Raw genomic sequence first — 12,659 nt, forward strand, 5'->3', positions numbered from 1 at the left:
TCACCTCCCTCCCAGGCTACCTGCAGTCTGTCCCCAGGGGTTCACATGTTGGGAGTCTGGTCCCTGGAAAGATGGAGTAAAACATCTAAGAGATGCACCCCAGAGATAGATGCTTAGAGGGCTGAAGGCTCGGGTCTCAGAAGGGACCACTCCTTTCCTGGATGGAGGTCATCCCAGTGTCCTGACCCCAGCATCTCTCTGACTTGCTATACAAAGATGAATTCCTTCCTCTTGAATGATCTCTGGCCACTATGACACTACTTAGCTCTGAGGTCTTTATGAGAGCTCAATTGATATTGGCATCATGCCCCCGAAGCTCTCCTCCTTCTTCATAGTTACCTGCCTCGGGTATTTTATTACAGTAACAGAAAACAGACAAAAACATTACGCTCACTTTACCTTGCAAGAAACAGGATGCTTTCCTAAGGTTTTACAAAAGTCGACCAGAGATTCAAACGTCTTCTGGCTAGTCATTGGTGTTTTAATGACCTGGAAATACAAAGCAGGGAATTATGACCAGAGAGGACAGAGAAGCAGTTGAATAGTTCAAGAAAACTGAACCAAGGGCTGTTTCTACACAGGGTGACGAAAACATCTTTATTTTTAGCACAGTAGGCATCTCAAGCCAGAAGCAAAATGTTGACCCAAATGTCCGTGCAAGACACTTTGCTGTAGAATATTCCTTTACACTGTGTGAATATATGTTGCTGTGATTAGTTTAATAAACAAGCTGACTGGCCAATAGCTGAACAGGATAAATTTAGGCAAGGAAGCCAAACTAACTGAGAAATGGGGTGAGGAAGAGAGGAGGAGTCCCCAGCAGACGCAGAGGGAGCAGGAGATGAACATGCCATGCTAATGAAGGTACCGCCATGTGGCAGAGCATAAATAAGGAATACAGGCTAATTTAAAATGTAGGAGGTAGTTAGTGATAAGCCTGAGCTATTGGCTTAGCATTTATATTAAAATTAAGTCTCTGTACGTTTATTTTGGAGGCAGCAGTCAAGACAGAGAAAGTCCAACTATATGCTGGAGTTTGCAGAATGCACAAACCCAGGGTTTAAAATTCAAGTATATGTTGCTGGGAGAGGGTAAAGGAGTCTTTTAGGCATTGTGACCCAGGGGTCTTAGGGCCAAATCCCAGCTGCACCACTTTACTGAACTTATTGGCATGGCACTGTTTCTTGAAATTGAATTGACATTAAAACCACTCTGTCCACATCAAGCTGTTGAGGTAAGGAAGACAGAGCAGGGGTAAAGCACCAAGCATGGTGTCTAGTAGAAGAAAGACCCAGGAAACACCAGCTCTGCTTCCTGCCACTGTTAATGGCTACAGGGTGGAAACTGGTGGTGGTGGTGGGGAGGGGGGGTTGGGGAGTGGCACTTGGGGGGGTGAGGGTGGCTATCCTTAAGGTTCTCTGCATGGGACCCATCTATGCTGCAGATGGCGTGTGATGTACCCAACTCACAGCCATCTGATTCCTAGATGAGTGACCGTCCGCTGTGTGAGCTGCTCCCGCACCGATGCCCGGCTCACAGGCCCTGGCCCTTCACGAGGGTTCAGCAGAGAGGATTATTTTAACCTGTAGGACCCCAACGGGGGGCTGCCACTGTTGCTGACAGACCTTCCGACCTTCCCTTCAGTGCACACAGGGCACAGCTGCTACCCCACTGGAATCCAGAGGAGGTAGCACCAAGCGTAACGCCTCAAATTATAGCTTTCGGAGTCACTTGCAGGGAATTAGATTTGGGTGAATGGAGAGCCCAGGGTGAATTACATACACCACATATGTACACACATATTTTAAATGGCAGTGAAGGACTTCCACCAGAGTCATAATGAGGAGGCTTAGCTTCTACAGGAGACCCTCCCTCGCAGGTGCCTCCATCCCTTCTGTGAAATGAGGATCAGGATACTTGGAGTGTCCATGTAAGAAGCTGATCTGGCTAAATGAGCTAGGTCCGTTGTGGGGGGAGGGGGGATGAAAGGAGCTGCATGAACAGCAGAGGAGAGGAGCCCCACGCTGCAGCGGTGGTGGGTGTAACTGCAGGAGGCATGGGGGAACCCACGCTGCAGAGGTGGTGGGTGTAACTGCAGGAGGCAGAGGAGACCCACGCTGCAGCGGAGGCAGGTTTACCACCCTAGGAAACATAGGTGCACACCTTTAATCCCAGCACTCGGGAGGCAGAGGCAGGCAGATCTCTGTGAGTTCGAGGCCAGCCTGGGCTACAGAGTGAGTTCCAGGATAGGCACCAAAACTACATGGAGAAACCCTGTCTTGAAAAACAAAAAACAAAACGAAACAAAAAAACAAAACAAAAAGTCAGTGACCGAGTCTGGGAGTTTTGTAAATAGGAGGGATGCAGGATCGTTCCTTCAACAAAGGGCAACACATGACAGATAAGGGTATAGCCCCAACACAAGTACCGCCCCAAGGGAAGGGAAGGACTCATTGGCTCACTGCTGTCCTGTTTTGTGTGCTCACCAATAGCACATAAAAATCCTTCCCTGGCGGGGTGGGGGTGGGGATTGGGCAGGAAGTCCCACCCCTAGCTGAGGAACTAGAGGCAACTGCAGCTGCTGGGAGCTGGGGAGTAGGCTTCCTTTAAGGGTGTGGCCCTGGTAAGTCAATCATGTTCCAGTGGGAAGCCACACACCCACTAGTATATGTGCTTGATGGGTTTCATTTACAAAAAAAACCCACCAAAATAACAACAACAAAAAAAGAGGACACAAAACTGGGAGGATCGGGAAGGGGAGCTGGGCCTGGAAGGAGCTGTAGGGGGTTGGGCGGAGGTGAATATGATCCAAATACGTCATACGAAATTCTCAGAGAACTAATAAAAAATTAAACTAATAAATACGCAATAGACTGGACCTTTCATAGGATTCTTCTTGGAAAATGATCACAGCTGCTAAGCATTCTCTGTTAACCAAACACTACAGCGCTCAAGAAGATGCAGTGGGAAAGATTCTTGCTCTCGACAATAACTCCACAGAACGTGTGCTATCTGCAGACCGCAAACACACGGAACCCGGGAACTGCAATCAATGATTCACTAAGAACGAAATGACCACCACCACCACCACCTCCCCACCCCCCCCCCCCCCATTCCCCACCCCCAACCCTCCCACCCCACCCCGTTTGCTGCTTTCCTCAGAAGGGCAAACTGCATCTTCTACTTCCCATGGTTTCCCATGCCTTTTCACTGCTCACTCCCTTTTCCAAAAATTTCATCTATTTTTATGTGTATAGGTGTTTTGCCTGCATACAGGCCTGTGCACTACGGGCCTATGCCTGGTGCCACAGTGTTGGATCGCTTGGGACTGGGATTACAGATGGCTGTGAGCTGCCATGTGGGTGTTGGGAATTGAACCTAGGTCCTTTGGAAGAGCAGCCAGAACTCATAACCACTGAGCCATCTCTCCAGCCCTTATTTCTTTAATACCAGCCTAGAAGAACAGAGGAACAAGGTCAATGGGACATAGGAAAGTTCCTGCTGCAGAAGGACTGGACCCACCACTTGAAAAAAAAAAAAAGATGCCAGAACTGATAAAACATGCTTATGTTGGGGATTGGCAGTGGGGGAGACAGAGGCAAAGGGCTAGGGGAGAAGACGGCCAACTCCCAGAGGCCCCCCGCCAGCGTCTGGAGGTTCGCCTGGCTCCACACTGCGGGCGGCGGCGTCCCCCACACTTCGCACGCAATAACTCCACAATCCCAGACCAAAGGCTGCTTTAATAGTAGCCGCTCCCCGGAGACCCTGTAATTAACCCCTATAAAGGGCAAGCTGCCACATTTCAAGTGCAAATTGTCCATGGTGACTCCATCTCCCTCAGCCGAGTTTCCCAGCAAGTGAGCAGAAGCATTCCAAACAGGAACGCTGGCAAGGCCCGCCTGGCCCTTCCCTCTGCCTCTCGCCTTGGAGGTCAGCAGGCGCAAGGCTGCAGGAAGCTGCTCTCCATAGCTCTGGAGAGCATGGACGTGCTTCACCTAACGGATGGTTGCATGGGACCAGAATTCATGCCAGGGGTGACATGCGGGCAATGACATCACATAGGACAGGAACTGCATCTCCAGCACAGAGCAAGCTGACCTCAGCAAGACAGTACGAGGGTGCAAGGGTCTCGCCTCATCATGTCAAGGACCCTTAGTGTCCTTCCCTGTCTGGTCCCCCCCCACACTCCCCGTCAGCACCGCCGTCTGTCAAGTCAGACACAGGAGCACACACAAAGCAGAGCAGCCTCCCAGAATAGGGGGTGCTTTTCCTTTCTTTGGTCCTAACGAGAACAAATTCTGACAATAGAAATAACAGAGAAGGACCTTCCAGGTTCCTGTTCAGTTTCATACAACCTAATGCCCAGCGGGAGGGCAGGTGCGACTCCAAGCAGGACTGCAAAAGCTAGAGAGGGAAACACAGAGGACCAGGTGCCCACTGACCTCCACAAGCTTCATCATGGGGACTGGGTTGAAGAAATGGAGGCCAGCAAATCGGTCTTGTCTGGTGGTGGCATTGGCTATGCTTGTGATCTGCAGAGAAGAGGTGTTGCTGGCAAAGATCGTATGTCTGTGGAGAGAGAAAAACAGATCAGAATGAGTCCCACGTGTGCCCACGGTCAAAACCATGGCACTACATGACCCCAGTGCACGAGACAGCTTGGCCCTGCAGATCTGCGCTACTGCCCCGCTGAGAAGTCAATCAAAAGGCAGAACTTCACAGAAGTTGCCGAAAGCAAGCGATTGCATTTTTATTTAAATCCCTCATTTTAAAAAGCCCTGTGGCACACGCCTTTAATCCCAGCACTCAGGAGGCAGAGACAGGTGGATCTCTGTGAGTTCAAGGCCAGCCTGGTGTACAGAGTGAGTTCCAGGACAGACAGAGCTGTTTCACAGAGAAACCCTGTCTCAAAAAACCAAAACAAACAAACAAAACCCCCGCATTTTAAATTAAATTACCAGCTCCATACGCATGATCTCCATCAGGCTTTCCTGGATTTTTAGAAACTAAAGTTCTCTTGTCTACATGTATTAGTTATGTGAGAGACACAGGCAGAAGCAGTTAGTGGGGAGACCTACCCAATCTAACACAATGAAGTGACCAGATCCATGAAAAACTGGAAGGACAGACCAGACACTAGACCCGACCACAAAAACTGTCAACAATCCCCAGAGAAAAGTGCTGAGCACACAGAGCACAGGAGAGTCCCCCTCTAGTGGGAACCCTTCACTTCGTCATGAGACAAGAATTACAATGAAAACACACTGCTTTGAACGTGCTCAAAAGGGAAGTTTAACCACACAGAGAACCTGGGAAGTGGGGGGCGGTGCACACACAAGACACATGGTCACAGTGCTGTGCTTACAGGCCATCCTAAAAACACTTCTGTTTACTTAACAGGTATAGAATCTTAACTTATAAATACCAACTTACAAATTCCATACAGCCTTGAGATTAAATTCGATTATTTTCTTCTTTTTTCCCTCTCAGATTTAATTTGTTAAAACCAGAATAAAGTGGGGCTGCCAAGGGCACCAGGGCTGGACCGCTCGGCTTTCCTGCAGCGCCACCTTGTGGATCACTCGCAAACCAGCAGGATGCCCTGTAGCCCAGTTGGATCTGGTCTTACAGGACCCAAGGACAGTGGTCCTTACTCACCAGATTCTCTCAGGGGTTCATGATTATCTAATGGCAATGATACAGTCTGTCCAAATTCAGGGGCGGGCAAGAAGAAAGCGGGGGGGGGGGGAAATCAGTATTTTGGGAAAGAAAGGTGAGGTGAAAGGAGAGGCCAGTCTAGGTCATATATATACGTGTAATCCTAGTACGTGGGTGGCTGAGGCAGAAGGATTGTGAGCTGGAGGCTGTCATCTTGGACCTGAGAAGAAGACACTGTCTTTGGTGAGCGTGGGTAGACGGCTAAAGTGGGTAGGCCAGGAAGGGATGCCGATCTCTGAGGTCTCAGGTCAGGAGAGCCTGCTTTCAAGGCACTAGCAGATGCATCTTTCTCAACCTCCACGGCAGGCGATTTAAAAGCCAGGAGAGCACTGGGAAGGTCTTTGAAACTTTCCACCTCAAGACCCTTAAATCACAGACTGTAAACCTTAGGACACCCCAAGGTCAGAAGGAGAAGGAAGTAGTGACCTTCCCCCACCTCTCACTCCCCTGCACTGGCACCAGGGGGCAGCTAGGCCTTTCCCTGCCTCGGAGCAACCTTGCAGCAAGGCCAAACAGCTCAAGAAGAACCAGCAGGGTGTGATTGCCTGGCCAGGCTCCGTGCTGAGAGTCAACCCCAGGCCCAGAAGTGGCCTCTCAGTCATGTTTCTGTAGTGCTAACCGCACATGACAGCAGAATGCTGGACAGAAGACAGCAGAGGAGCATTTGCAGCCCAGCAGGCCGATGGGCAAGTGTTTCTCCTCAGCCATAGCTCACCGGTGTTTCCCTGAGAAACACTTTTGCATATAACCTTACCCCACCTTTCCGGTTCTCCCTAAGAAGGGAGAACTGTGGCCAAGCATGTGTCAATTAATTGGTCAGCTGTCATAATGGCTAAGAGTCAAAACCTAACTGGAGGCCCTAGACGGTGACCCTGGAGTGTCACCTAGGCACAATCTTATTGACCACCAGAGGCCACCACAAGCCTGGAAACTCCTCCATGACCCAGCTGTGGCTGTCTTTTCCGCTATCCTCCCAGGAAACCCGGTGAAGATTCAGTGTTCACTTAATGCCCCCAAGAGGGTTGAAACTAACCCCAGATAAAACTGAAAACAGCGGCCGTGGAAGACTGCACAGAGGCACTTTGCCACAATTAAACCATTATGTCTAGTGCAGCAGACCTCTAAAGACTGGCCTCAGCATCTTCTCCTCTCAAGCACCCAAAGGTCTGTGCCCCCTGGTGGCTGCAGGAAACACTCAGGCATGACCCTGGACAGATGGATCAGAGGCGGGAACCCAGGCGTTCTGCAGGGGTGCTGGATAGAGAGGACCTGCTGCCAGAGAGGGATACCCAGAGGCACAGAAGGAGCTCTCAGAATCCAAGCAGGAAGTTCAGGCACGTACTCTGCAGCGAATTTGTCCAGCCGCTGAAACAGCTCATTCTTCAACTTCAGATTCTCCACAATGGCCTCCACCACCAGGTCTGTGCTATGCACGACGGAGGCTGCGTCCGTGCTGGTCGAGAGGCAGCTCAGGGTCTTCGCCACAAACTCATCACCAGCCTGTGTGGACAAGAAGAAGAGAGCATTCACTGGGCTCCGCAGGCCCGGGGGCGGGTCCGCAGGCCCGGGGGCGGGTCCCGCTGCCGAGGCAGGAGGAGGGAGGCAGGCCGGGGAGACCAAACCGCCCGGACCCAACAGAAGTCACTTGGAACTCTGAGATGGCAAACGCCCAACCTCCTTTGCGGAGGGACACCAGGGCAAGAGTCAGCCTGTGGATGAACCCAACTATCCACAGAAAGTGATTACCATTTATTTGCTGGAGGCAGGGGACAGAGGGAGTAAGTAATTGCTGCTAAATGAACATAGTTTCTGTTCAAAATCATAAGACACCATTAGATTATTACACACACAAATATAACCGATGCCACCGAATTTAAAAAGTGCTTAAAGTGGGAGACAAGAGTGTGTAACAGATTGAATAGGACCAAAACGTACTGTGTCTGTGTATGGAAACGTCATAACATAATGTAGAACTCATCACGTAGATATCATCATATGTGCTACTAAAACATTAAATGGTTAAAATGGTGAACTTTATATTGTATATATAATACATACCACAGTAAGAACATGTAAGGCAGTTGTTGGGGATACAGAGGTCTTCGTACTCACAGAGACACACTAAGAGAACCAGGAATGTTAATCATTCCAGGGATGTCCCCTCAATGGAGGAGATAAAAACCAAATACCTCCATTCCTTTCAGAAAGCTAGGAGTGGATTTCTGTGAATGACCTGGTGACCTTTTTGCTATCTGTGGAGGTGGACCCCACCCACCTTTTCTTATAGAAGACAGACGACCTAAATTCCCCAGAATGATCATCCCAGACTCTTCCCTCCCTAGACCACTACCCATCCTGTGGGAGCCCATTTTCAGGTTTCCTAGTGGCTTTACCCAGCAGGTCCACATAGAGAGGATGATTGGACCACGGGCCTGAGTGCAGGTTTCTGAGATGGTCTGCACTTGGCTGTGCTGGGGGCAGGTCTTTTGCTCCTTGGCATTTCTATAAATACCCTAGGGCTGAGACATTCGCGGACCACTGGAAAAGGTTCCAGGCCCTCTTGAGGCTGTCTTGTATTTTCTATCTGTTTACCTCCATACTCTAAATCCTTCCATCTAATAGTTCCTACTGCTCCTACTCAATAGCACTTTGAGGAAATGTGGGGGTGGTGGGTAGCCCCCCCACATCCTTAGGGGAAGTGTCACATGTGCTTTATGGCCTGCTGACCTCTATGCTATTGGTCAGAGACAACACTAGATTCTAGGCCCTTTAGCTACAGAGCCCACCCTCATGGTCACTTATACTTTATAAAATAGTCATTACGTAGTCACACCTTAAGCCTTAGTGTGCACCTGGAATTATACTGACTGGATTGATTGTTGCCTGGAGACCTTTTCCCAAACTGGACTGTGTTTTAAATAGGCTGACAATGAACAGCCTGGCACTAGACTCCTCAAAGTCTGGTTCAGGTTGACAAATCAATCTGCACTGAGTTTTCATTCTCTTCAAGTGATTCACCTTCCTTCCTGGATGCCTGCACGGACCCCCTCAGGCAACTACGTAATTACTGTAGATGTCTCAAGTAAAAAAACAGCAAAAGTCATCCAGTCAAAAGATGGGTTAATGAATGACGGTTTTCAAAAGACACACAAATTTCTGATACATGCTTTTTAAAACTGTTTTAAGAGTCCACCTTATCCCAATCAGAATGGCCATCATTAAGAAAACCAATGATAGCAAATGTTGGCAAGGATGTGGGAAGGGGCACAATGATATACTGTTGGGAGACAGTATGGAGGCTGCTCACAGATACTGACTATGGAACTATAATGAAGTCAACACACCACAGAGATCGATGCACATCCAACATTGCTGCATTAGTCACAGTAGCTACAAAATGCAACCAGCCTAGGTGCCCAACAACAGATGAATGGACAAGGGAAAATGTGGTACATATACACACAATGGAACTGTATTCAGCCATAAAGGAAAATGAAATCACAACGCTTAGAGGAAAATGGATGCAACTGAAGATCATTACGTTAAGTGAAATAAACCAGACTCAGAAAAATAAATCCCATGTTTTCTCTCATATGTGAACTCAAGATATGAGGGGTGTGTGTGTGTGTGTGTGTGTGTGTGTGTGTGTGTGTGTGTGTGTGAGAGAGAGAGAGAGAGAGAGAGAGAGAGAGAGAGACAGACAGACAGACAGACAGACAGACATGAAAGAAAAAGGGCACTGTGGGATGGGTAGAAAGACCTTAAGGGAAAGGAAGGAGGAAAAGAGTAATGGAATGCATGTGGTATCAAAGCAGACAGAGGCACTCTTTGGGAGGGGGTAGGGAACCAGAAAGTCGGAGTGTGTGGGAGAAATGATATATGGGTATGAAAATGCCATGATGAAATTCATGACGCTGTTTGCTAACTATGATGGTTATCTTGCCAACTTAACAGGACCTAGGATTACTTAGGAGGCAAGCCTCTGGGCATGCCTTGAGGGACTACCTAGACTAGGTTAACTGAGCTGGGAAAGGGTCCCTGACTAAACAAAAAACACAACAAGCTACGTGTGAGTTTCGTGGCTCTCTGCTGCTTGACTGTGGACCGGTGTGACCATCTAGTCTCCCGCCATCCTGCCTTCTCTATCTGCTGCCATGTCCTCTCTACCATCATCGAGTGGTTCCCCTGAACTATTGTGAGAACTAACATTATGTTTTAGGTTGAAATTACAGTGCCTAAAAGATCCAGAAAACAAAAATTCCTCTAACCTGTAAGCCCCACTTGCGCAAGGACGTATAACTTCCTGGAATGCCGTCTGCTGTTGTTCATGTAAGGCCGTGTGATTTTGCTTCTGTAAACAAGGTTGGTGACCCCAAATTGCACAAGATGTGCTTGTTCACACACAGGCAGGAAGTATGTCAGGATGTGTGCTTTATGCATGCCCCTGATTGGATGAAGGCAGGAAGTACATAGCCTTGTGGGGTTTGCCTTTATAAGCTCCTGACAAATGTAACTTGGCCCTGACTCTGGCAGTCCTGGGCACAGACCTGGCCAGTATTTAATAAAGCTTGCTTCCAATTTGGCTCAAAAACTCTAGTAGTTGTCTTATTCTTGCCCAGCAAGATTATCACTCTAAGGCAGAATAAACACTTCCTCTCTGACATCACATTTATCCAGTTATTTTATTACAGAATCAAGAAAAATAACTAACATGTTTAACTTTAAAAATAATTAAAAATTAAATTTAAATTAAGGGGAAAAAAGTTTTATACAAGCAATTAGACACAAGCACACAAATGAGGAGAAGCCCCGCCCCTGACCCCACAAAGGCGGAGCCATCAGAGGACCCACCTTAAGGACACCCATAAGACGTTACCTTAGGGTTTTCTGTGAACTTCTTCTTTGCCATCCTCCTCAGGCTGTCCTCAATTCCCTTCTTGGATTTTGCCAGGATGTCCTCTGTTTGGTCCACCAATACAACTGTGTGGCCAGTTGCTGCAGCCACCTAATTGGAGAAAAAAAAAAAAAGAGTGTTAAGAAAAAAGAAAAGGGTTGGGGATTTAGCTCAGTGGTAGAGTGTTTGCCTAGCAAGTACAAGGCCCTGGGTTCGGTCCTCAGCTCCACCAAAAAGAAAAAGAAAAGAAAAGAAAAGAAAAGAAAAGAAAAGAAAAGAAAAGAAAAGAAAAGAAAAGAAAGAAAAAAGAAAAGCATCAGTTTTCGATGCCATGACTTCTTCCACTATTCCGCTCCAAATAGCACATGAACATAAGTATAAGCCAACATTAGACATGGACTTCTTGCCTGGCACGGTCCTAAGTCCTAGACAACAGATTTTCACATGCCACGGAAGCACAGAAGCCTCCCACAGGATATGAAAGGCACAGGAAGCCCTTCCCTGTAGAACCCGACTACCCACTGTCCCAGAAAGGAGCTTGCATTTTCTCCTTAGAGCCGGAGAATGGGTACAGCTCTACCCCTCTGTCCCCTCTGCCCCCTGCTTCTGCAGCCCTTAAACCAGAAGTAGGTGAAACTTAAAATTCTAATCACCAAGCCAAAAAGGACCCTGTCCCCAAGAGCTATTTAATGACAAAACTCAACGGAGAGCAAGGTCTATGACAACCAGTTCACCTTCTCCATTGCCCCTGGGGTGGGTGACGGCCCTGAGACATGGGTATAATGAACAAAGCTATGTCCCGAGTTCACAAACAGACTGTCACGAAGCTTGGTTTAGACAGTGTTAGTGTCAAGTCAACCGTCTTTCACCAGCCTGCCGAAAGCTTGTGAGGACCACAGAGGGCATTTGTCTAAAAAACCATCCACTGATACACCTACACACAAGTGTAAGTCAACCCAGTCAGTGCAGGAACAGAGGGACACACCTACCTACCGCAGACATGCTGTGACAGCCAGCATCCATGAGAGGCCCCAGGGACTCAAAGCACGCCCTAGCACCCCTGCCTTAGGACCCGGAGGTGGTGTGGACAGAAGGGCAGGCTAGCTGGAGATCTGCCCAAGAGGTCACCAGAAGGCGAAGGTGGCAAATCTTAAACCACCGTCATGTAAGATTCTTGAAGCTAAGCAACTCAAACCAGAGAGGGAAGACACAGAAGCAAATGAGCAGCATGTAAAGGTAAGCAGGTTCGAATCCCAAAGCAGGATTTCCAGTGCCGAGTCAAGTTTGAAATGCAGCCTTTAAATTAGAATGCCAGCTAGGCTTCTCCCACACAGCGGTGCAGGTCAGAGCCTGCACAGTGCAGGTCAGAGCCTGCATGGCCTCTGGGTTGCTTCGGCATTCAATGCTTGAGAAACACAGAAAGAAAAAGTTGCTGAGACTCAAGGACTGACAGATCAGGGCCATCGGGGCAAGAAGGATGCATCATCTTGATAAAAGACAGACGTACGCAGTGAGCTCAGCTGTCAGCATAAGGCCACACTATTTTCCAAAGCAGAACTCCCAGGAACCCAGCCCAGCCTTTCTCCAAGCCAAGGCCAAGAGCCAACAACTTGAATCATGCACAAATCTGATTCTCCAATTTAGTTAGGTTCAAGGTGAATGGGCAGAGCAAATTTAGAAACAGTACACAAAGGAGCTGACACAGCAGGCCCAGGTCTGTCGCCTTTAGGAAGGCTGCTTGCAAAGCTGAGCCTGGCTCACATCTGGAACTTGGCCACGGAGAGAATTGCCACCATTCTCTGACAAGGTAGCTTACACCGCTGCAGGCTCTCCTGAGACAGTGTGATTTTGGAATATACCAGGTAGTGGGTGATATCATGCGCATTGCCCAGGGAAAATCCTGGATAGCGAATCTCTAGCTAATGCCTCTATGGATGACCTTTACACATTTGGTCACATCTTGCTGCTGAGGGAACTGCACATGTCCAATGTGACTGTGATGGGGGAGGGTAGGAACTTGCAATCTCCTGCCTGACATGTGACATAC

General features: G+C 48.5%; 1 protein-coding gene across 1 annotated transcript in view; it reads right to left on the reverse strand.

Annotated features, from left to right (window-relative positions):
* Hadh (hydroxyacyl-CoA dehydrogenase) overlaps positions 1-12,659 on the reverse strand; it is a 42,163-nt gene that overhangs the window by 9,233 nt on the left and 20,271 nt on the right. Inside the window, exons 2-5 of the mRNA XM_036191576.1 lie at positions 10,595-10,723; positions 7,061-7,218; positions 4,443-4,569; positions 400-489 (exon numbers count right to left, since the gene is read on the reverse strand). Of these exons, the coding sequence (XP_036047469.1) occupies positions 400-489; positions 4,443-4,569; positions 7,061-7,218; positions 10,595-10,723 (504 nt within the window). The remainder of the gene's footprint in view (positions 1-399; positions 490-4,442; positions 4,570-7,060; positions 7,219-10,594; positions 10,724-12,659) is intronic.

This window comes from Onychomys torridus, chromosome 6, assembly GCF_903995425.1.
Source record: "Onychomys torridus chromosome 6, mOncTor1.1, whole genome shotgun sequence".
NCBI lineage: Eukaryota > Metazoa > Chordata > Mammalia > Rodentia > Cricetidae > Onychomys > Onychomys torridus.